General features: G+C 44.6%; 1 protein-coding gene across 2 annotated transcripts; it reads left to right on the forward strand.

The window, feature by feature from the left end:
* Positions 1-2,483: 2,483 nt before the first annotated feature.
* On the forward strand, positions 2,484-5,801 carry LOC541774 (Rop3 small GTP binding protein). 2 transcript variants are annotated; one of them, XM_020539180.3, is made up of 8 exons: positions 2,484-2,969; positions 3,234-3,321; positions 3,404-3,513; positions 3,702-3,765; positions 3,848-3,912; positions 4,061-4,126; positions 4,265-4,371; positions 5,414-5,801. In XM_020539180.3, the coding sequence occupies exons 1-8, from the start codon at positions 2,853-2,855 to the stop codon at positions 5,445-5,447; spliced, it is 651 nt and encodes a 216-aa protein (XP_020394769.1). In that variant the 5' UTR covers positions 2,484-2,852; the 3' UTR covers positions 5,448-5,801. The 2 variants fall into 2 exon arrangements, with proteins under 2 accessions (XP_020394769.1, NP_001104930.2); NM_001111460.2 differs by having other exon boundaries at positions 2,684-2,969; positions 5,411-5,761.
* The last annotated feature ends 17,947 nt before the right edge of the window (positions 5,802-23,748 follow it).

A 23,748-nucleotide genomic window follows, 5' to 3' on the forward strand; every position in this document is an offset into this window, starting at 1 on the left:
TGTAAGAAAAATAGATACGCATATCTAAAGAAGTGAAGATGTAATAAATCTAGTTACTTGAGTTATGGGCGGGGAATTTGGGTCCAAAGTATTCACTAACCCACTTGGCAATATACTTGATCTGATATGATACATCCCATGATATACATCCTAATTGTGCCAAGTTTCCAAATTCCCTGAAGTCCTTCAGACTTCTTACTTCCCTCTCGGGACCCAAACCTTCTTGGTGCTTTTCATGGTTGAGATAATCTCTTTTAGCACCTAAATGCGTTTGGCCCCCTTTCCCTTGTTGGCTTGCTTGTTTTCCTTGATGACTATCACCTTTCCATTTTTTTCTTCTTGATTAGGCATGGTGTAGCCGCCTTTTTGTTCATCGTCTGGAAGCCTCGGTTCATGCCATACTCTCCACGTCGCTGCGCTATGCTTTTTCCCCGTTTCTCGGCTGTTGCAATAAGTGAATTTGTTGCTCTAACTACTTTGTTAGATGGAGTGACCCTCTCAAATGTGGCGGATGTCAGAAGGTGCCCATGGGAAGATGTTGTAGTAAATTCAACTCAACGACGCTATACAAGGCAGTGGTATCCACGGGAGCAGTATGTGATTTCTATAAGTTTGTTTGGGAAAACTGTGCGCCTCCAAAAGTGAAGTTTTTTGGATGGCTCCTGGTACAAATTTGCCCTCTAATTGATATATAGCAGGTTCAGTGGATGGGGATAAGGTGAATACGACCTCAAATCTATCTCTGTCCGGACTAGTGAGCTCTACGGTCCCCCTGGCACAATGTATAACTACATTGCACTTTTGTAACCAGGTCATACCAAGGATCAAATCTATGTTCTTTTCATTTAGTACTATGGGTGTGGACCAAAAATTTCTTCCCAAGATTGTTATGTCTATTTGGTGGCTCATAAAAGTCGCTTCAATAGGTCCTTTAGGTGTGATAACTACCATGGGTTTACGCATGGCGACCCCTACGGCGACGACCGAGCTCTAACACCCTCATGAAGTGGTTTTCACGGTGGCAAGTGGAGGTCTATAAAGACGGGATGGGAGGAGGGGTGTCTCATACACGACTTTATAGCCCCTGAGAAGGTCGGTTGCGATGCTAGCTGGGAACGCGCAACAGGATAGAAGATCGGCTTCGGGTTGTTACGGGGAAGAGGCACAGTGCTCAAGTGTCCCCCCACACGTCAGTGAAACGATGCGACGTGGATGCGTTCTGAGCAGCGGACCCTGGCTGGTGGCGTGAAAGAGAGGAGGGCACAGAGCCGAGCGACTGACACGGGGGCTCTCCTATCGGCGCTTAGTTGCTTGCTAGGTTGTGTGGAGATGTGGGTATGGGTCGGCTAGGTGAATATGGCCCTCTTTTCCCTTTTTTCTTTTCTAATTTCCTTCCTATTTTAGTTTTCCAATTTAAATTCAATTCTATTTTGAAATTCAAACACATGTTCTAATGCACAGTTCAAAAACCTAGCATGAGATGCAACTGACTTCATTTTACTTATAGTTTATTAAATAAGTTTGTGAATTGATGTACCCCTTTTCTTCAAATACTCCTATAAAGGAAGTTATGCTTTCATGGTAATCATGTAATGTGACTTAACATGACATTTTTCGGAGGTGAACATGCAATCCTCCATATTATTTTTCGGGGGGAGGGGCCCGAGGGGCTTGTTCGGTTGCGTCGTAATCAAACAGGTTTGGAAGGTATTAAATCGTGATGGAATCCCCTTCGATCCCGACGTAACCGAAAAAGCTCGGAAATGAAATTGCACACGCGGGCCCTAAAATATTATATATATGGAACTATGGAAACAACCCTGTGATCGTCATCAGGAGCATGACATCAGAATCCTCAACTCGAGTTGCCTTCTAAGTTGTAACCCCTACCTGAGCAATCACGCACGGTTCCTATCTGAAGCCATCGTAGCAGGGTCGTAGGGTAGGGTGATTAAGAAACATGAACCAAAGAAGTGTGCAGTCAATTTGGCACACCACAAGAGAAAAATCCTGCGAACCGTGGGCGCAAAGACCTGATGGTTCTTAAGGTTCGAGTCAAGAACGGTGGGAAAGCAGATCAGACCAAGGTCAAGCCGTGCAAGTCCCCGGCATCAAAGAACCTTCCGTCAATTCTTTTCTACTTTGAAATTTCGCGTATTACTGCCACCAAACTGTGAAGAGCAGAGCAGGACCAGACAAAAACCCGCTGTATATGTAAACAAACAAAAGGACGCTACTGGAGTAGTCGGACGTACAGCCGCTACAGGCACAGTCACGGGGAGCGAACCGGCCGGGAATCGTACAAAAGCTTTGGCTTGGATCTGATCTGACGAGACAGAACAGAACATGCCATCAGCACCTTGGCTGATTAGCACTAATGGCTCGCGATTCAATACACAAGACGCCGGATTCAAGTAAATGACGACGATGAGGTGTCCATGCACTTATAAAGAAACATCTTTTCTTGAACGATTCTAGGCCTCCTTGCACGTGCACGTAGACGTACGTAGCAAAGGTCCTCCGTTCCACTGTTCAAAGTTCAGACTAGCAGGTCGAGATCTCCTCTCTACAGGCAGCCAGAGTTCTAGCTGAGCAGCAAAAGATTGCAGCGATTTGACGAGCAAACAAAGATATATATAAGATTCGCCACACCGACACCTAGATGTCACACGCCAGCCCGCAGGTGGTATATAATAATAGTGAAAAAAAAGAGAAGCTGCTTCTGGGATGGCTGCATTTATGCAGGCACACTGCTGCCGGCAGCCACGACTGGTTGGAAGGAGGGAGGGGTAGTAGTAAAACCAGGTAGGTGTGGCTGGCTCGTGCAGCGGCGGCAGGCGGCAGTGAGAGCGATGAGCGCGGCGGCGGCGAGCTCGGTCACCAAGTTCATCAAGTGCGTCACGGTCGGCGATGGGGCCGTCGGGAAGACCTGCATGCTCATCTGCTACACCTGCAACAAGTTCCCCACGGTTGAGTGCTCCCATCTATTCACTACTACCTCCTTGTTCTTTCTGAGCTCGGTTCGCCGCCCTCCTCTCGTTAGTCGTTACCAATGGCTCGACACCCTCTGCATTTTTTTTCTTATTCGGATGGACAAGACAGGGTTTCAGTTCTTTCTGTCTATCCAGCTCGGTTTCGAAGAGAGTGGAGGCAGATTCAGTACCGTACTTCTTGGTTAGGGGGCAGTGTGGTTATTCCATTGTGATGTTTCAGCCTCTTTTCCCTTTCGGCAGGATTATATCCCCACCGTATTTGACAACTTCAGCGCCAATGTCTCCGTGGGTGGGAGCATCGTTAACTTGGGCCTCTGGGACACGGCAGGTGGGGGGTGGGCGACATCAGATTGTCAACTAGTGTTTCCATCTCTTCTGTTTTCTGCCGGAAATGGTTGGTTTGGATGCAGGCCAGGAGGATTACAGCAGGTTGAGGCCTCTCAGCTACAGGGGTGCCGATGTGTTCATCCTCTCCTTCTCCCTGGTCAGCAGGGCGAGCTATGAGAACGTCCTCAAGAAGGTACTGACTACTGAGAATAGTTCCGGACGAAAATTTATGATTAGGGATCTGTACAGCCGCAACTAGGAGTTTCTTGACTCACTAAAATCCTGCAAACTCCTTACTTCACAACATTGTTACATGGATGTATCAGTTTGGATTTCACACAGCAATAACTGAGTACTGATCATCAGCGTCCGTCTGTACAGTGGATGCCAGAGCTTCGCCGATTTTCACCTACTGTTCCTGTAGTTCTTGTTGGAACCAAACTAGGTAACTAATGTTGATGCTGGCATGGCCTAAATATTCCAAGCACAATAGTTCTGTATTTATCCAGGCATATCTGCCACTGCAGATCTCCGTGAAGACAGATCTTACCTTGCTGACCATTCTGCTGCTTCCATCATCTCTACTGAACAGGTAATATGGCCACAAAATGGGCTCAAATCATCATTCATTCGATACTAGAACACTTTTGGCTAATTTTTTTTCCCTTAAGAACTGAAAGGGGCACCTGCACTGCACAGCAGTCACTGCAACTGATAACATTATTCTCTTGTAATGCTAGGGAGAAGAGCTCAGGAAGCAGATAGGCGCTGTGGCGTACATAGAATGCAGCTCAAAGACACAGAGGGTATGGTTCTGCTCATTAGCATTACAGTTCACAGCCTGACAGTATCTGGTTGTACCAAGTCACATCCTCTCCAAATAAACATAAGTTGTCAAGAACTTCAGAAAAGAGTAGTAATGATTTTTAATCATCTGAGAACAGAACGTAAAGGCTGTGTTCGACACTGCAATTAAAGTAGTGCTGCAACCACCGAGGAGAAGAGAAGTTACCAGGAAGAAAATGAAGGCAAGGTCGAATCAGTCTCTGAGGTAAGATGCGATCATGGACTCATCTCTGTCAAAGTATTATCGCTGTACATAGAAATTTGCACGATGTGAAATAAATTTTGGTGGATCCGTGGTGCTAACAACGTGGATGCGTTTTCATGAGTATTCTATTGCTGGGCTGGTCAAGGCCAGAATATTTTAAACCAAGCCCATGTGACTTCAGAATTATAAATTAGGGCATGGTACATCTCATGTTTACAGTTTTGAATGTGGCATCACTGAGTCTCAAATTTACACATAGACAATTGGGCATTCAATTGCTGTTTTAGGCATTTGGGAAAAATTGTACGATAATCCACATCATGATTCAGACACATCTTAGGCCATCTCCAGCAGGAGCGTGTATACGGGTGTGCAAAGTTTTGTTTACAGAATGAAGTTCGAAATAGGAAGTAAGATAGGGAGCGGGATATGCTGGAGATAGCCTTTACCGTTGTGTTGTGATATCGCACACTGACTTGTACCTTTTGACTTATTTCAGCAATTCCTGCATTATCATCAAACCAACTCGACGAAAATTACTCAAAAATGTTACTAGAGAACAATAATAATTGACATGTTTTGAAGTACGTTATGATGTTATTGATTGCAAGTTTCTTCACTAAAAGCTCTTGTCGCTTTTCAAGTCCTGTTTGAAATTGTTGTCATTTGTAGTACTGTTGTCTGAACTTTGCTGTAGCCTGTACCAAAAATTTGCAATGGTCTATATATAGTCTGCCTTTGTATTTTACAGTCTTTATTGACTTTTTTTTACCAGTTATGTATATAGGCACTTTAGAAGAAAATAAACTTCATATATGCCAGGGGTGAGTGCTTCATAAAAAAAGGGGAAACTATAGAAGGTAGAATTATCCAACAAAATTAGGGCCACTAAGTTGAAACACCACATAAATCACTCTGCAATTCTTTTAATAACATGGATAAAAAAGGAAAATATTATGGTTTGGCTTATGTAAATGCCTATGTTCTAGGAGATCATTATTCGTAAATTTCAATGTTTTAACACTTGTCGGTTGTGCAGAAGATACCTCTGTGGAAGCGGATGTTTCACATCGTAAAGCACAGGCTCTTCTGCGACTGTTGTACTGGACTGGCTAGATGGTTGCAGCTCTATGAATGAGTAGTCCCTTCCGCAGCCACTGGGAACTTCTGGTTCTCTGCTACCTTCCGATAGAGTGCTCTTCTGCGTTCACCAGCTGTGCAAAATGAAGTGAGGTCCTAGTTTCTAAATTCCCTACGAGGTGTACCTTCTTTAGTATGAATGGTAGGCTATTTAGCAGTTCAGCAAAGTGTGAAGTGACCCTTCTATGCATGTTTTGTTTCCAAAAACTGATGTAGCTAAATCTCTAATGAATGGTTATGGTCGCACCGGAAGAAAAGAAGTTATTGTAGACTATTAATTCCAGTTTTTACTGTTCCTCGTCAAAGATGCATGTCCTCACTTTGCAAAGATGTGCAACCAGCAGGCATTATTGTCACTGCTGAGAATCTGAAAAATAGGTGAAGAGTTTGAAATGCAGCACGCACTACTTTTGCCGAAGTTTACGTATCTGGTCCGTTTCAACCAGGATGGAAATGGATGGATGGCTTTTATGTAACTGCACAAAGTCATTGAAGAACTATCTACAAAAGGCAGATCTAGTGCTGAAGGTTTCTACATGAGCGGAGTCTAGAAAAAGATTATGGACCTGTTTGGAAGAGCTTTACTTCAAAAGCTTCAACTTTGGTTTTCCAGCTTCACTATAAAACAGTTTTAGCTTTAATTTTTCAGCTTAACTAGTTTCCTTGATTACCTTTAATGATTAGTGGGCTGTCGCGAGAGAGAACGAAAGTTGTATGTTATGTAACTAGTGACATAGTGGTAATTTTCGTACAACTTTATGAGGATATATAAAAACAGTTTTTTGAAGAACTCTCTAAGGAGCTTAATGAATTTCATAAAAACTGGTCTCTAGTTTTGAATTTTTTCAGCTAGAGCTCGTGGAGCTGTATCTGTTTGGATGGAAGAAATTAGAACAAAATTGAAATTTTTGAAGTGAAGCTCTCTTAAAGAGGATCTATGTATCTTGTCCGTTTCATGGAAATGGATGCCTTTAATGTAACCGCACAAAGTCAATGAAGAATTTGTGAGAAGTCGACACGGAACATGCCGGACGCGTTACAGGACCAAGTGGGCCGCGTCGTTCCAGCAGGCCTAGGAAGAAAATTTGTGAGAAGGTGTTTAGGCCGGCATGGGTAAATGGAATGGACGCGTTAGAGGATGGAATATATACTGCCCGATTGGTTGCCTGTATTATTAGTGCCTGGCTCACGCTATCCTGCACCCGTTGATACGCACATTTCTTACTTCCCCACGCATGCAGGCTAATAAGGGTATAAAGGTCTAGACTGCATCTGCGCGCACAGGTTCAGACGCTGCTATACAGCCCACCAAACATGCGCCCAGCCGTGGTCAACGCATGCATGGGGCCTGGACGCAGGAGCCCAGCCAACCAATCATGCAGATAGTGCACCGGTTGAGGCTTCGCAGGCATGCATGTTTTAGGCAGTATCTCCATCTTCCTCAAGTCTTCTCCATCACTTCTTTCCAATACCTCCGTTGTAATAATTCGCTACTGGAACTAGGGGCGGAGCTATAGTTTTGGCCCAGTTAAACCTAGATATCAGGATTTTTAACCACACAAATCCAGCGACGATTCAGCTGTTTGGCGGCGTTCTTGGGAAGGAAGAAGCCATTGTCTGATCGTCATCGCTCCAGCAGTAGCGTACCGGTACCGCGCGGCGGTGCAGGGAGAGCCGGTGTTCGGCCGGCCGTGCTGCCTCCAGATTCCAGAACACCGCCAGCCCGCCACCTCCTCCTTGGTCAGAGAGTCGTGCTGCCTCCAGATTCTAGAACGCCGCCACCCCCTCAAATCCTTCACTGAACAACAGGCGATTATATTATTTATGTTCACTCCACCTGATTGCATCTCCTAGACTATTTGGACGTACTACGTTTTTCTATATTTCACTTAGATGCTGGATTATTTATCATGGGTTCATTGATTGTTCTCTATATATTGTTACCCACTATTTTTTGTTGAATATAAATTAGTTCAGTACCTTCAGTTCATACACAATCACAATTTTTTTGACAACAATAAATTATCTGTTATTCCTATATAGTTAATGAGATAAATTATGAGAGGACAGGAGATATCGCTTCTCTTTTCCAAAAACATGCGGCAAAGAAGGCTCTTGCTAGTGTTGCTACGCCATCTCCTTCCCCATGTCCAGCTGTAGCTGAGACAGAAGAGCAACCTCAAGAGCGACTAATTGAAGAACAACCGTCTATCCGATCAGTGTTATTGACACCAGCACCATCTTCAGGCTATGACATCAATCGTCTCCAACTTGATCCAGGTGAAAGGCAACCCATTCAAAGTTATCATGTTAATGATCAAGATTCAATTCGAAGAACATATATACTTAAAGGTCTATTCAAATGTTATGGGCATGATTTTCCAAAAAGGAAGATTGGAGATAGAGATCGTCACTTTAATGTGGTATGGTTTTATAATTATCATTGGCTTGAATATAGTGTAAAAAAGGATGATGTGTTTTGTCTTGTATGCTACTTGTTTAAAAAAGGCAGTGGGGCAGATACATTTACTACAAGTGGTTGGAGAAATTGGAATATAGGAGACAAAGCACTTCTTAAACATGAAGGTTCTAAGGCACACGCTGCAGCTCAAGAGAGATACAATGGCTTTGTCAATCCCAATGTTGCAATTGATAATCGTATTGACAAATGGAGTGATGAGGATCTTTATCTCTATAAGATCAGATTGACTTATTCACTTAGATGTTTGAAGTATCTTTTGCATCAAGGGTTGGCATTTTGTGGACATGATGAAAGTGAAGAATCTAGCAACAGAGGGAATTTTCTTGAACTTGTGAAATTTCTTGCAGAAAATAGTGAAGAAGTGAATAAGCATGTCTTGAAAAATGCTCCAAGTAATTGCACTTTAACCAGTCCTGAGGTACAGAAACAAATTATTCAGTGTTGTGCCCTAGAAACTAGGAAGAAAATTGTTGAAGAAATTGGTGATGAGCCCTATGCAATTCTAGCTGATGAGTCTAGTGACATATCACATAGAGAATAACTTGCTCTTTGCTTGCGTTTTTTGATAAATTAGGTAGACCATGTGAGCATTTTCTTGGAGTTGTTCATGTAGATAATACTACTTCTTTGTCACTTAAGAAAGCAATTGAGGATTTACTTGTAATTAATGGTTTGACTATGACTCAAATTTGTGGGCAAGGTTACGATGGTGCTAGCAACATGAAGGGAGAGGTTAAAGGGCTCAAAACATTGATCATGCAAGAGTCACCATTTGCTTATTATATTCATTGTTTTGCTCATCGACTTCAATTAGTTCTTGTTGCTGTTGCCAAGGGGAATAGTGACTGTGTTTGGTTTTTTGACCAAGTGTCTCTTTTGCTGAATATTGTTGGTGTTTCTTGTAAACGTCATGGCATGCTTCGAGATGCAAGACTTGATAATGTCATGAAAGCAATTGATTGTGATGAACTTCAAGCTGGAAGTGGATTAAATCAAGAGATGGGATTGCCTAGGCCAGGCGAGACTCGTTGGGGATCTCACTACAAAACTGTTGTCAAGATTATTGGTATCTATCCCACAATACGTGATGCACTCATCTCTCTTGGTAATGATACTTCACAAAAGAGTGATTGACCAAAAATACATACTATGGTTGGAGTATTGGAGTCATTTGATTATATTTTTAGTGCACACTTGATGTTTATCATTTTGGGATACACTAATGAATTATCAGTGTGCTTGCAAAGAAGGGAGCAAGATATTCTAAATGCAGTCTCACTTATTAGAGTGGCAAAGGATAGAATGCAAGAATTAAGGTCCAGTGGATGGAGTCAATTCCTTGAAAAGGTCACTTTATTTTGCAACAAACATGATGTCCATGTTCCTATCATGGAGAATAATTATGTGCCTTATGGAAGATCAACTCGGTTTGCCAAAAACCAAACAAATGATGATTACTTCAAAAGAGAAGTATATATTGGGGTTATTGATCAAATTAGTCAAGAGCTTGACGGTTCCTTTGATGAGGTTAATATGGAGTTACTTTCTTGTATGTCGCCATTCAATCCTAAAGACTCATTTGCTTCTTTTGATGCATAGAAGTTACGCAGATTTGCTGATTTTTATCCAAAGGACATATTTGGTACCGCTTTATTAAAGCTTGAATTGCAGTTGGGTAACTTTATTGCTGACATAAAAAAGATGTTTTATTTGAAGGCCTAGAAAATCCTGTTGATCTCTCAGTGAAGCTTGTTCAAACGAAGAGACATAAAGTTTATGACTTAGTATACACGCTTCTCAAATTAGTATTACTTCTACCTATGGCAACAACAGGTGTTGAGAGGGCATTTTCTGCGATGACATTCATCAAAAGTAAGTTGAGAAATAAGATGGGTGATAGCCTTTTGGATGACTGTCTACTCACATTTATTGACGAGATGTTTTCTTTCAACTGGATGAAGAAGATATAATCAAGACTTTTTTACCATCAGAAACCGCAGGCCAAAGAAAAACAAGTAATCTTCTAGTACGTACTCCCATGAGTAAGTGAAATTATGCATATGTTGAACTGAATTAATATATTATCATGGTTATAAAAATATTATATTGGAACCAATATTATATATATTTGTAACTATTTAGTTAGGTAAATTTTATTATTTCTATATGGTGCCACCAAATTATTGATTCGGTATAACTAGAGATAAATTCCTAGATCCGCCACTGACTGGAACCTTTGAGAAGTTAACAAGTGGTATCAGAAACACCAATTCTTGGGTTTCTCGGTCTGGCATTTATCAATCTAGATCATCCGATTGACCATTCTAATTTCACCCGCTCTCGCCGCCAGCACGTCGTGATGAGCCCGGACACGAAAATCATCATCGATGAGTTAGCGAGTCGCTCCAGAGAGCACGAAGCGAAGTGGGATCGGCGACTGTCTGATGATTAAGCAAGACCATATTGTAATAATCGGAACATGCAGTGACCACCCAGTAAAAAGTGCAACCATGAGTGCTATCATGGCTCTGACTTTGGTAATTAGCTTTGTATACCTAGTGCTAAGCAACCTTACCTGAAATATAGGCAAGAGGGGGAGCGGTCGATGGTGACAGCTCACGCTAATATGGGGACGTGGTCTTGGCTAAGTTACCTCGTCTAGAGGACCTCCTCACCGACATGGAAATCTTAGCGGGTTGTTTTTCTTGACTTTTTGTGTATATTACTCTTCACAGCACCCCCAAACTTCCATATTACATATCACCAATATACAAGTAAACCATTACACTTGTTCTATTTTACATTTACACCAACACCCCTCTTAAGATGGGCTAAATATATTCAACATTCCCATCTTTTTGGATGCCAACTCATTATCATACTCACAAACAGTCTCCGACCAATAGGAACCCAACATTTGTATCCTTTATGAGTAGATGTATAACCTACAAAATGCACTTGACTGCTTGAGGATCCAACTTGCTCACCATAGGTCGATGATCTTTTACAAAGCAAACACAACCGAAGACCTTGGGTGTAACTCGAAAGTCACACTTTCCCAATTGAAGTTCCGTAAGTGATTTGATATCAAGTATTCTTGAGGGCATTCGGTTGATAAGGTATGTGGCTGTCATTACTGCCTCACTCCATAGATACTTAGGCAAATTCATCAGAGACATGAGAGAGCATGCTACTTCTAATAAATGACGATTTTCCTTTCTGCTACACCATTCTGAGGTGAAGTTCTAGGACAAGTTGTTTGGCGAATAATTCCTTGACATGACAAATATGATCTAAATTCGTTATTCACATACTCTATTCCATTATCGGTCTTGATAAATTGAATCCTTACATTAAACTAATTTGCAACCAGTTATGGAAGTCTTGAAAACACTTTAACAACTCATTTTTATGCTTAAGTATATAAATCCAAGTCATACGATTGTAACAATCAATAAAAGTGATGAACCACTTTGCACCATTCATAGAAGTGACTGAACAAGGGCCCCAAACACCTGAGTGTATTAGAATAAATGGTTCACAACTACGAAGACCAATACTAGGATAGATGGATTTGGTATGCTTGCCAAGTTCACATGCATCACATATAATCCTACTTTTGTCCACTCCCTTAAACATCATGGGGTACAATTGACTTAAGTTTTCAAAAGATATATGTCCTAACCGGCGATGATGTAGTAGAATCTCCTTCACATCCCTTTCAACAACTGCTCATAACTGATGAACCACAACCCATTATGCCTGACTCTAGTCCTAATCTTTCTCCCAGTACTCTTCTCCAAAAAGACACAAGAGTTTTCATCAAATGTTAGCACTTGAATTGGTCAATGATTGAACTTACAGAAAGGAGATTGACTGGAAAAGATGGAACATGCATGACAAGCTAAGAGATGGTGTACACTCTATAGACCTTATACCATGGATTTGTTGAGATGTACCATCAGCAATTTGAACAGACTTAGAATGTGATAAGGAATGTATATTTTGAAAGAGGTGGACATGCCAGTCACATGATTTGATGCTCATGAATCTATGACCCAATCTATGTGACACCTACATGTGGATGCAAAAACTTGTGCCTGAGTACCTTCACCCATGTGGGCATAATTGGCAAAGTTACCGAAGGAGGCGGCTTGCCCATCAGGTGGAGTGAGGCCCTTAGAAGACTTGCCCTTCTGCCATTGCTCTCATTGCTTAACTTTTTCCTGTAGGATCTAGGACACCGACTAGAGGGGGGGGGTGAATAGACGGTTTTGACTAAAATCAAAAACACTAGAGAAATTTAATCAATATGACAAGAGGTATAAATTCTCTAGTGACAACGAGTAAGCAATCTATGAGAAACAACTATGGTAATTGTATACAAGAGAGACAATACACGAAATACTAATTACTTGCACGGTAATAAGTAATGCGAGAAGAGAAAGACACCGGATTTTATCCCGTGGTATCGGTGATTTGCCGATCACCCCTAATCCACGTTGAGGTGGACTTCAAGCTCTCACTTGCTTCTCTATCAAGACGTGGCTTGATCTTTGAGCCAAGTGGACAAGAAATTTCTCAATACCTCATTTCCACTAGCGTCGCCTTTGCCGCTCCAGCGAGGTAGGCGCGAACCCCTCACAATCGACACCGCGGCTCCTCCACAATCTTCTTGGAGAGCTCGACGAAGACAACACCCGAGTTGTCTAGGAGGCGGCAACCTCCAAGAGTAACAAGCCGATGACGCTTGCCCGGTGTACCACCGAGTTCCTCAAGAATCATCAATGGATGCAAATGCACTAGGAGCTCTCAATCTCTCACTAGAATGCAATGTCAAGAAAGGAGTGTGAGAGAATGAGTGGGAGGATCACAAATGAGCTCAAAGTGTGCAAGGAATAGCCAAGAAAGCCCTCACACACGAGCTACCCTTCTATTTATAGCCCACTTCACATTTATAACCGCTATGTGCAACTAGCACAACTTCTACGCACACGCGGACAGTCCGCGCCCTTAGGCCAGACGGTCCGCCTACAAGTAACAACTAGATTTCCCGTTTGAAATATGTCAGAGCTGTTAGAAAAAAGCGAAGTCCGGACAGTCCGCCAACCTTGGCCGGACCATCCGAAACCTGGCAACATGGAGCACCAGAGCTCTGACCACGATGAGCAAACACACGCGGACTGTCCGCCATACAAGGCCGAACGGTCCACGACCTGGGAGTACTGTCCGGGCTCAGGCCCCGAACAGTCCGTAGTACAAGTGCCCAAAAACACACAGTCCCTGCCCAAACTAATTTGGCACCTGTGGACGGTCCGCCGACCCTGTCCGGACAGTCCGCACAATTATACAGGGACTGTGCAGAGTGCGACCCTCTCTGGTCAAGACTGCAGACGGTCCGGCCCAAGGTCTGGACGGTCCGCAGTACAAACATACAGGACCAGTCCGAAGCGAACATACTTCGGACCCCTCTGGATAGATCGCGGACGGTCCGGCCACTTGGCCCGGACGGTCCGCCAACCCCATGACTTAGCAACTTTTTAAACACGCTTTCGAAAAGATTTTTTAACTCTCGAAACCGAAAGCGCTATTAGACCTCATGCAAATGCAACCACTTGATGCCCTATGAGGCACTAAGTTTTACACAGACCAAAGTCATTGGCCCCTCTTAATAGTACGGCCATCTAGCCTACTAAACCGGTCAAATGTCTTCTCTAAACTCCTGAAGACCGGCAAAAACAAAAACCTATGTTATACCTTTGCCTTCACTTGATCCACAACCAATGCTAAAGCGCCCCGATCCTTTGGGACTCAAATGTGATACAATTACTAGTCCGAGGAGGCTAGTAACCACATTTCTTACTTCAAATAGTACAGAGTTTGAATAGATGCTATTACAATACTAGAGTACAAGCTCGAGTGAGCCAGAAATACAAAGCGCAGTAGAAGATAAACTAGTCCAAGCGACAGGCAGAACTGGGTGAAGACACAGCCCCCTCAATCAAGCATAGCAGAAAAGAAGTCTTCAGCCGCTGAAAAACATAAATAAATTTGGGTGAATACACTAGGTATTCCGCAAGCCCACCCCGCTCCCGTAAAGAGAAAGAGACCTATATTATACATGCTTTATATGGTGGAGTTGAAGTCAATCTTCTTTTTCTCAGAGAAAGATAGTACTTTTGAGGGTTTTCCCGAAGAAATAGAAATAACACGTTCCTTAACCACCACTGAGCTTCCCGCTCCTGTGGCATCATTTTCTCTTCCAAAGACACACTCACACATTTCCCTGTTCACGGAGGTTATAAAATACTAATTGTCATACCACGCCAGACTCGTCCATTCCAGTGGACACAGACTATTCGAATAGGTTTGAACTCTGTGCAGAGGGGTACACTTTACCCACTAGTCCGGCTCTGCGATCTCATGGCCAATGAGATCCGAACCCGAATCTCTCTCCTTCCTCGCACGTCCTAACCTTAATGGTTATACCGGAAGGAGTCCGGCCACCGCCATGTCCAAACTGGACAAAACATTCCCCCTCCTTATCCTCCCGGTGCTCCCCAGCCTTCATAACCCTGGGGTTGGACCGTACGAGTTCAGATCGAGTGACTGCCCACACAGCCTCGAGTGGTTGTACTTTTCATGAGTACAAGTAGTGAAGGATGACAAACCGGTCCTTATATGAGGGACAATCCTTCTGCTCACACCTAAACCAGCTGAGCCATCACCTTAGGCCCTCCCCTAAACCAGGGAGTCCCTGATCATCCTACTCACCAGGTGATGAGGGTGAATACCCTTCATCGCACACTTTTTTGAAAACATCGTTTGGTCAAAACCACTACCCTTTTTCCCATCCCATATCTTGTGATCAAAAGATGTTTGTTAATGCAGGCTATCTCTCTGCTCACCATGCAATTAATTCCATCCCTTAATCCCGGCTTAGGTAGTGGTAGAGAGAATAGGTAAATTATGCATCAAGGAAAGGATGGACTTGCCTTCGTCGAAGCTTTCCTAGCACAAAAGATTTATTTCAGAGGGGTCGGGTTCCTGCCATTCTTCTGGAGCTATAAATTCCGGAGGATCAGATCCCTCTTCCGCTAACAAACACAGATAAGGAACGATACATCAATCATGGTGACTTGGTGGGGTGTGCCAATTATTATACCTTATTATTTTTGTGCCCTATAATTTATTTAAACTATTTTTGGTGCATAAAATATCAGCATATAAATATATATATGAAAATAGGAAAAGGAAATGAGAAAAGGAAAAAGAAAAAGGGTTTCTCAGCTAGCTGGGCCGGGGAGGAGTTTTTGGCCCAGCCGAGCGCGAGCGCGCGCGGCCCCGTGGGCAGGCGGCCCACTCGGCCCGCCAGCGGGGGAGACGGCGTGGGGATGGCGCGGGGATGGTGCTGTGGCGCGGGCCCACATGCCAGAGGAAGGGGGGTTGACGGCGTGGAACGGTGATGGGGGGAGGGAGCCGACCGGGGTTCGATCGCCGGTAAAATCCCGCGGCGGTTCTCCGCCGGGAGCCCAATTTTGCGACGAGGAGTGGTGGCAAGGCACGGGCGGGGGTAGGGGATCTCGGGTGTAGGTTCAATTCGGCCGGAGGGTGCCTGGGCTGGCCGGTCCACGGCGTGGTGGCGGGTGCTCGAGGCGGTGAGGTCGCCAGCGAGGCAGCCGAGCGCAATAGGAGGTGGAAAAGGGTATGGCATGATCTTGAAGGAGTGGCGAACCTTGCGAGCCTACCCAATTGAGTGATAGGCTACCAGAGGGTGGAAGGGGAGCTTACCGGAGCGGAGGGAGGGCGCGGCAGCGCTGGCTCAATCGAGCTCGGGGAAGGGGAGGGGGAGGTAGCCGAGGCTGGTGTGGGGAAGGCGGAGCTCGGGCGATCCTTTTTATAGGCGCCCTGGGAGGGGGAAGGGAGGAGGAGCGGCGAGCATCGGCTAGCTCGCCATGACAGCGGTGATGGCGCAAAATGGCGACGGGACGGCTCGGGCAGGCGGGGGGGGAGGTGAGGGGACGGCTCGGGCACAGTGCGTGGGGACGCATGGTGCCAACCGAGCTGGTGAGCGCGTTAATGGCGAGGAGATGGGGCGGACGGTGGTCGGCGGTGAACGCGCCGGTGGCCTAGTCACGGGCGAGGGGAGGGAGAAGCTGACAGGCGGGGCCGGGCTGCCAGCGGGAGCGACACGCGGGAGGGGAGCGCGGCTGACGGGTGGGGCCGGGGTGTCAGGCGCGGGCGCGCGATGCTGGGCTGCTGGGGCCACGGGAGGGAGAGGGGGGAGGGGCAGGCGCGCGAGAGGGGGGTGGCTTGGGCCGGAAGTGGCCCAGCCGAGGGGGGGTTCTTTCTCCTTTTTCTTTTTCTTTTTCTTAATCCTATTTTCTATTTCTAATTCTTTTATCTCCTTTTCTCTTGAACAAATAATTAGCTAAATAATCTTAGGTGCTAAAAATAATCTATGTGAGGCGCTTCTAACAATCAAAGTGTATGCATATGATGAGATGACCTATGGGATGGAGTTTATGGAGAGATAAAAAAGGGTTAGGAGATTAGGGTTCCAAACCTTGGGTTGAAATTTTGGGATGTTACAAACCTACCCCACTTAAAGTAATCTTGCCCTCGAGATTTAGACTGGATTTGAGAAAAGGTAAGGGTATTCCCTCCTCAAAGAGTCCTCACTCTCCCAGGTAGCTTCCTCTTCTCCTTCTCTGCTCCACTGAACTTTACAGAGTCTCACTTCTGAGTTGCGGGTCTTCCGGACTGCTGAGTCAAGAATCTTTATTAGCTTCTCTCGGTACTGAAGATCTTTCTGAATCTGGATTGCCTCTTCTTCGATATGACCTTCTGGTACTTGCAGGCATTTGCGGAGCTGGGACACATGAAACATATTGTGAATATCGGACATGGACTCTGGTAATTCAAGACGGTATGCTTCGGGTCCCACTCTGCCAATGATGGGATAGGGGCCGACGAATCGCGGTGCTAGCTTTCCTTTCACTTGGAACCTTCTGACACCACGCATCGGGGAGACCTTGAGGTAGACGAAGTCTCCTTCCTCAAATCTGAGTTCTCTCCGCCTGTTGTCCGCATAACTTTTCTGCCGACTCTGAGCTTCAAGTAATCTTTTGCGGATCAGGGTAACTTTCTCTTCAGCCTCTTTAACAAAGGTAGGCCCTTCCAGTGACCACATGAGAGGGGTCTAGCATTTTCGTCCATACAATGCTTCGAACGGTGACATCTTGATACTGGCCTGATGGCTATTGTTATACGAGAACTCTGCATAAGGCAAACTCGATGACCAGTTTCTATCGAACGTTAACACACATGCTCTTAATAAATCTTCGAGGACCTTGTTGACGCTTTCTATCTGACCATCTGTCTGAGGGTGATAGGCTGTGCTGAAGTCTAGCTTGGTGCCCATAGCTTTCTGAAGGCTCGTCCAAAATTTGGAGGTGAACTGAGTTCCTCTGTTTGACACTATCTTCCTTGGGATGCCATGGAGTCTGACTATCTCTTTAAGATAAATCCGGGCAAGGGTGGCTCCTCCAAAGGTAGTTTTCACTGGGATGAAGTGGGCTACCTTGGTAAGACGATCTATTATTACCCAGATAGAGCCGTTCCCTTTTTGCGTCCGGGGTAGTCCGGTTACAAAATCCATGCCTATTTCCTCCCACTTCCATTCGAGCACTGGAAGGGGTTGCAATAGGCCTGCAGGCTTATGGTGCTCGGCCTTCGTTCGCTGGCAAGTGTCACACCGGGCCACATACTGTGCTATCTCTTTCTTCATCCCTCTCCACCAGTATCTTGTTTTGAGGTCTAGGTACATCTTGGTGGTTCCTGGGTGGATGGAGTAAGCTGAGTTGTGAGCTTCATCGAGCAGGACTTCTCGTGCCTCCCCTTTTGGTACACACAGACGATTCTTGAACCAAAGGACTCCTTGTTCATCTGTCCTGAGGTCCGGAAGTTGTTCTTTGCGAGCTTTTTCCATAAGTCTTGCTGTCTCTAAGTCCAGGTGTTGAGCTTTGCATATGAGGTCTTCTAGCATTGGTTTGACTTCTAGGCTGTCGTTGTTTCCCAAACATGCATTCAGCTGAGCTGATTCCTTCTTCCAATCTTCTAAAAAGTTGGTTCCCTTTATCCCAAAAGGTTTTCGGCTAAGGGCGTCTGCTACCACGTTGGCCTTTCCGGGGTGATAATGAATCTCAAGGTCATAGTCTTTGATCAGTTCCAGCCATCTTCTCTGACGAAGGTTGAGATCTGGCTGAGTGAAGATATACTTCAGACTCTTGTGATCAGTGAAGATGTGACATTTGTTCCCAATTAGGTAGTGCCTCCATATTTTCAGGGCATGCACTATGGCTGCCAATTCCAAATCATGGGTGGGATAATTCCGCTCATGCGGCTTGAGTAGGCGTGATGCATAAGCAATGACTTTCTTGTTTTGCATCAGAACACACCCTAAGCCTTGCCTTGAGGCATCAAGAAGACGACGAAATCCTGATGTATATCCAATATTGTCAAAACGGGTGCGGTCGTGAGCTTCTCCTTTATGATCTAGAAACTTTCTTCACACTTTGGGGTCCACACAAACTTATTGTCTTTCTTGAGGAGCTCGGTCATAGGTCTTGCTATGCTAGAGAATCCCTTGATAAAGCGGCTGTAATATCCTGCCATTCCCAGAAAGTTTCGAACTTCACTGACGTTGGATGGCTGCCTCCATTTTGATACTGCTTCTACCTTGGACAGGTCTACTTCTATTCCTTCTGCAGTCAAGATATGCCCAAGGAAGGCTATCTTTTCTAACCAGAATTCACATTTGCTGAGCTTAGCATAAAGTTGGTGTGCCCTGGGTCTTCCGAGGACGGTCCGGAGGTGACACTTATGGTCTTCGCGGTTCTTGGAGTAGATAAGGATGTCGTCAATGAAGACTACGACAAACTTATCCAGCTCTTCCATAAATACCTTATTCGTGAGGTTCATGAAAAAGGCGGGTGCGTTTGTCAGTCCGAAAGGCATCACTGTGCGTTTGTCAGTCTTCTGAATATCTGCTTCCTTGATTCTCAGCTGGTGATAACCAGACCTCAGGTCTATCTTGGAGAAGTATTTGGCCCCTTGAAGCTGGTCGAAGAGGTCGTCGATTCGAGGGAGTGGATACTTGTTTTTGATTGTAACTTAATTTAGAGATCGGTAATCAATACACATCCTCATACTTCCATCCTTCTTAGTGACGAAAAGGACTGGTGCTCCCCACGGGGATGAGCTGGGACGGATGTACCCTTTTTGTTGAAGATCTATGATTTGGAGCTTTAATTCTGCTAACTCGGTAGGAGCCATGCGGTATGGTCTCTTTGCGATGGGCACCGTGCCAGGAATCAGATCTATATAGAATTCCACTTCTCTTTCTGGCGGCATTCCTGGCAACTCTTCTGGGAATACATCCATGAATTCTTCTACCACTGATGTGCTTTCCGTTTCTAGGTTAAACATCATTGGATCATTGGCGGGTGGCTGAGCCTGACAAGAGACTGACTTTCCTTGGTGGTCTGTGAGAAGGACTGTCTTGTTTGCGCAACTTATGATACCTTTGTGCTTGGTTAACCAATCCATTCCTAAGATCACATCAATCCCTTGGGATGGCAAGACGGTTAACTCTGCCAAAAACACTACTCCACTTAAAAAAATTCTGACTTGGGAGCATTTGAGCTGGCATAGAAGGTCTGACCCTGGGGTTCGGGTGACCAAGGGAATCTCTAGAGGGGTAGAGGGGATGCCATGCTTTTCCACAAAACTAGTGGCTATAAAAGAATGGGATGCTCCTGAATCAAAAGGTACAGTAGCGGGAGTAAATTCAACAAGGAATTCACCGAGCACTACTCCCGGAGCTTGCTGAGCCTCCTGAGCATCGACGTGATTTACTCATGCCCTTACTTGATACTGGGTCTTGTTCTGCTGGCTGATGGAGGAGGGCGCCTTGGGGGCGAGTGTTGAGGTATTCTTGGGGCCATTCACCGAGTTGGAGTAAGCAGGTCCTGATGCCTTCAACTGGGGGCAGTTGTTTTTGAAGTGACTGGGGTCTCCGTAGTGCCAACAGGCATTTGCTGGCGGCTGGTTGCTTGCAACCGAGAGGGCATGAAAGGAGCTCTGACTCTGCTGACTGAAACGTGACTGTTGGGGACTTGTTCTCAAATGCTAAGAGTCAAGAACAAGGCAACACAAAGTATTAAATGTTAATGTCCTTCGTCCTTCGAAGCATTATTTCCCTTAGGATATAACGATCTTCGGACGAAGGTCATGAAGGACGTACCTTCATCATTATGGTTATAGGATAATGAAAGATGAAACATATAAAACATGAAAGATAAACACAAATAAGCACATAATAATATCATTTATATATTATCATTATACAAACTTGGATATTTAAATACGATATTTAATTACATTTATACCTTCGGCTTGATAGAAGGTAAAAAATCCAAGTGTTGCGCGAGAGCGATTACAAGATAGCGCGAACAATACAGTGGTACTGTTCATCTATTTATAGGCACAGGGCGCAACCTGTGTGAAATTACATTTATGCTCTTCACAATCGATTACATCCATGACACAAACTATCATGGGTTTATTGGTCATTTCATCTTTAGGTCGGTTCACTCCTTCGTCTTGAGACATGTCACTATGTCGAAGCTTTATAGGTGATAGCTTCTGCATTGCTTTTGAGAGGATCCGCTGAAGGTGTTTCTTTCTTTAGGATCTTCGGCTACAAAGCATACCCCCAATAGTAGCCCCTTCGCGGTGCTAGATCATTTTTCGTAACGAGCTTGGTCCGTGAAAAAGTCTCTTAGGCTTCGGGATGCCGAAGATCCGAAAAACACCTTCCCTGAGCTCGTTGCCGAGAAACGATTAAAATAATCTGAGCGCGAGGTAGCCCCACCATGCAGCAGTTACACGCGTCCTAGCGATTCACCTTCTCGGGCTCTGTGGCCCACCGTTTAGTGGGTGCGGGCGACTGTTTGTCTGATGCGGAAGAATTTACGATTTACCTTCCCACCTGCGGCACTATATAAATAGACGGGTAGGTGTGAAGTTACCACAACATTCATTGCTATTGCACTGTTTTGCTGCCAAAAATTTGACCATAGCCGAAGCTTGCTTACTGCATTGCCAACCGAAGCTATTCATTTTGCTCAAGCTTCGTAACAAGAAAGAGCTTCGGCAAAGTTAAAAAAATTTCATCTTCGTCAAAAAACAAGAAATTCAATCATGAGATGGCTAGGGTACGCTCAACAGCTCGGGTTACTCGCGGCGGAGAGGAAGCCGAAGGTGCCGAAACCGCTGAAGCTGAGCAGGTTGATGCTGAGGAAACTGAATCTGAAGATGATTACAACGCCGTGCCATCTAAACCCAGCCACTTAGAGTTTGGGAAATCCACCGTTACCGAAGGTGATATGTCTAAGCTGATGAAGCTGGGCTATTTCAGTGAAGCAAAAAAGGAGCTGGTTCGTTTTGGCGGAGAGGAAATTACTCCGAAGCCGGAAAAGGATGAGGTGGTAGTATTCAAAAGCTTCTTTAAAGCAGGATTAAGATTTCTTTTGAATGGGATGATTGCTGATGTTTTGAAGAAGTTTGGGATTTATCTTCATCAACTAACGCCTAACACCATCGTTAGGCTTAGTATCTATATCTGGGCCCTCCGAAGCCAGGGGGTAGAACCATTTGCCGAAGGCTTCTGCCGAATACACGAGCTTCATTATCAAGCAAAAGCTAGAGAAGATGGGCTACATGAAAACTTCGGTTGCTACAACTTTGCTTATCACAAAAATACAAAGTTTCCAGTTATCAGCTATCGCACCAAGTGGCCAGCTGGCTGGAAGATCGAATGGTTTTACGTCAAAGTTGATGAAGAAAAGGAGAAACTGGTCCAAAGTCCACTGGAATTAATCTTCGGAGAAACCAGGCCTCAATGCAACATGACACCAAAGAGTCCAAGACAAATTGCACTGGGCAAATTTCGAGTTATTGCGGAGCATATTGGCACCAGGGATCTGGTGCAAGAATTCTTGGCTTTTAGAGTGTTCCCAACTTTGAAAGAGTGGGACATGCCAAAGCTCAAGGGAGAAAAGAAAAAGGGGGAACTTGTTCGGCTGCCCTACTATTATAAATTTAAGAAACATTTCAAAGTACCTTGCCAAGAATGGTTAGACACAATTGAAGTTATGTGCAACGACATTCTTGGCAATTATTCTAAAAAAGAAGATCAACTGATGACTACAACCTTCAGCTCTCGTCCGAAGCGAAGGTTAAACCGGGTAATGGATGCTCTGAACTTTGAGTATCCTGACTATGAGCGACTGGACCGAGGCGCCGAAGGACAGAAGAGAAAGAGAGTTGCCAGCGTCCTGAATAAAGAAGATGCTAAATTGGTGAAAGATGATGAAGAAAAACTGAAAAAGAGAAAGCTGAGGCCTGAGCCGAAGACAGATGCTTCGAAGAAAAGAAAGGTTGCGGCTACGAAGCAGAAGGTAACTGATATAGAAGAAGAAACTACTGCAACACCTTCTGCCACCGACGTGGAGGAAATCTTAAAGATAATGACTGAATCTTTGCCTATCAAGCTAAGTCCACTGGGGCCGCATCTGACTAAGCTTTTTCAGAAGGAAAAGGAGCCCTCGCTAACGAAGAAGGTAGCTGGGCCAAAAAAACAAAAATTGTTACTGTGACAGAAGTTATTGATGGGACACCACCGCAAGCTTCGGCTCCGAAGGCACCGATTGTCGAGAGCACAACAGCGACCGAAACTGCACCTGCTGAAGCTGCCGAAGATGTACATTTAGAAAGCACAATTTCTAACATTGATAAGATACTTCTGGACATGGCCACAGAAGAAGCTGCCGCAGCCACTGAAGAAGTTATGGCTATAGTACCTGAGAAGGGGAAGAAAATAGCTGAAGATGCTTCAGAAGAGGAAATTTTCAACTTTCAAAACTTAGTTGGACAAGAGTTAACGAAGGCTGAGAAAGAAGAGTTACAAGAGTATGCCATATCCTGTGGATATCAACCAGGGGCACTACTCTTTGGTGGTGTTGACGATGAAAAGTTAGGCTGCATCCGAGATCAAACCGGAGCGAAGGTTATCGGTACTCTATCAAAGAGTATTGGTTTCCCGAAGCTTGAGACCGACATAAGCCGCTACCGACGACAGCATCTTGTCGGTAGTTTATTCTATTCTAATTTCAAGGTAAAAACTTTTCTTCTACTTTTTATTGTTTTGAACAACGAAGGTGTTTTCTAACGAAGGTTGCTTGTCCACAGAGTATGATGTTGAGTAAAGCTTTGAGAATGCAACAAGATCTTGAAGATAAAAACATGAAGTTATAATTGAGGGTTTAGAAAGCAAATTAAAAGATCAAGCAGCTGCTCTTGAAAAGAAGGATTTTGAGCTTCAGACAACAGAAGGTTTATTGGCAGAAGCCGAAGCTAAAATTGCAAAGTTAAATACGGAGCTTCTCTCAAAGTCAGAAAGCTTCGAACAGGAGAAGCAGAAGTTAAATGCCAAATTTGAGACTGAGGTCGAGAAAAGTTCAAATCTGCAAAAATCATTGACAGAGCTTTAGAACAAATGTCTGGAGTTCAGTAGCTGATGTGTACAATGGCTGAAGCAGATCTTCAATTCGGTTGGAGCCAGCTGTGAAAAATTTAGTCCTTCGACTGAAGACTTGCCAGGGGCCTTCGAACATATCGAGGGAGCAATT

Source organism: Zea mays, chromosome 6 (assembly GCF_902167145.1).
Source record: "Zea mays cultivar B73 chromosome 6, Zm-B73-REFERENCE-NAM-5.0, whole genome shotgun sequence".
Taxonomy (NCBI): domain Eukaryota; kingdom Viridiplantae; phylum Streptophyta; class Magnoliopsida; order Poales; family Poaceae; genus Zea; species Zea mays.

Coding starts and splice junctions, on each gene's coding strand:
- LOC541774 (NM_001111460.2), top strand. CDS start 2,853: ATGAGCGCGGCGGCGGCGAGCTCGGTCACCAAGTTCATCAAGTGCGTC. Junction 3,514..3,701: donor ATGAGAACGTCCTCAAGAAG/GTACTGACTACT, acceptor CCGTCTGTACAG/TGGATGCCAGAGCTTCGCCG. Junction 3,766..3,847: donor TCTTGTTGGAACCAAACTAG/GTAACTAATGTT, acceptor CTGCCACTGCAG/ATCTCCGTGAAGACAGATCT.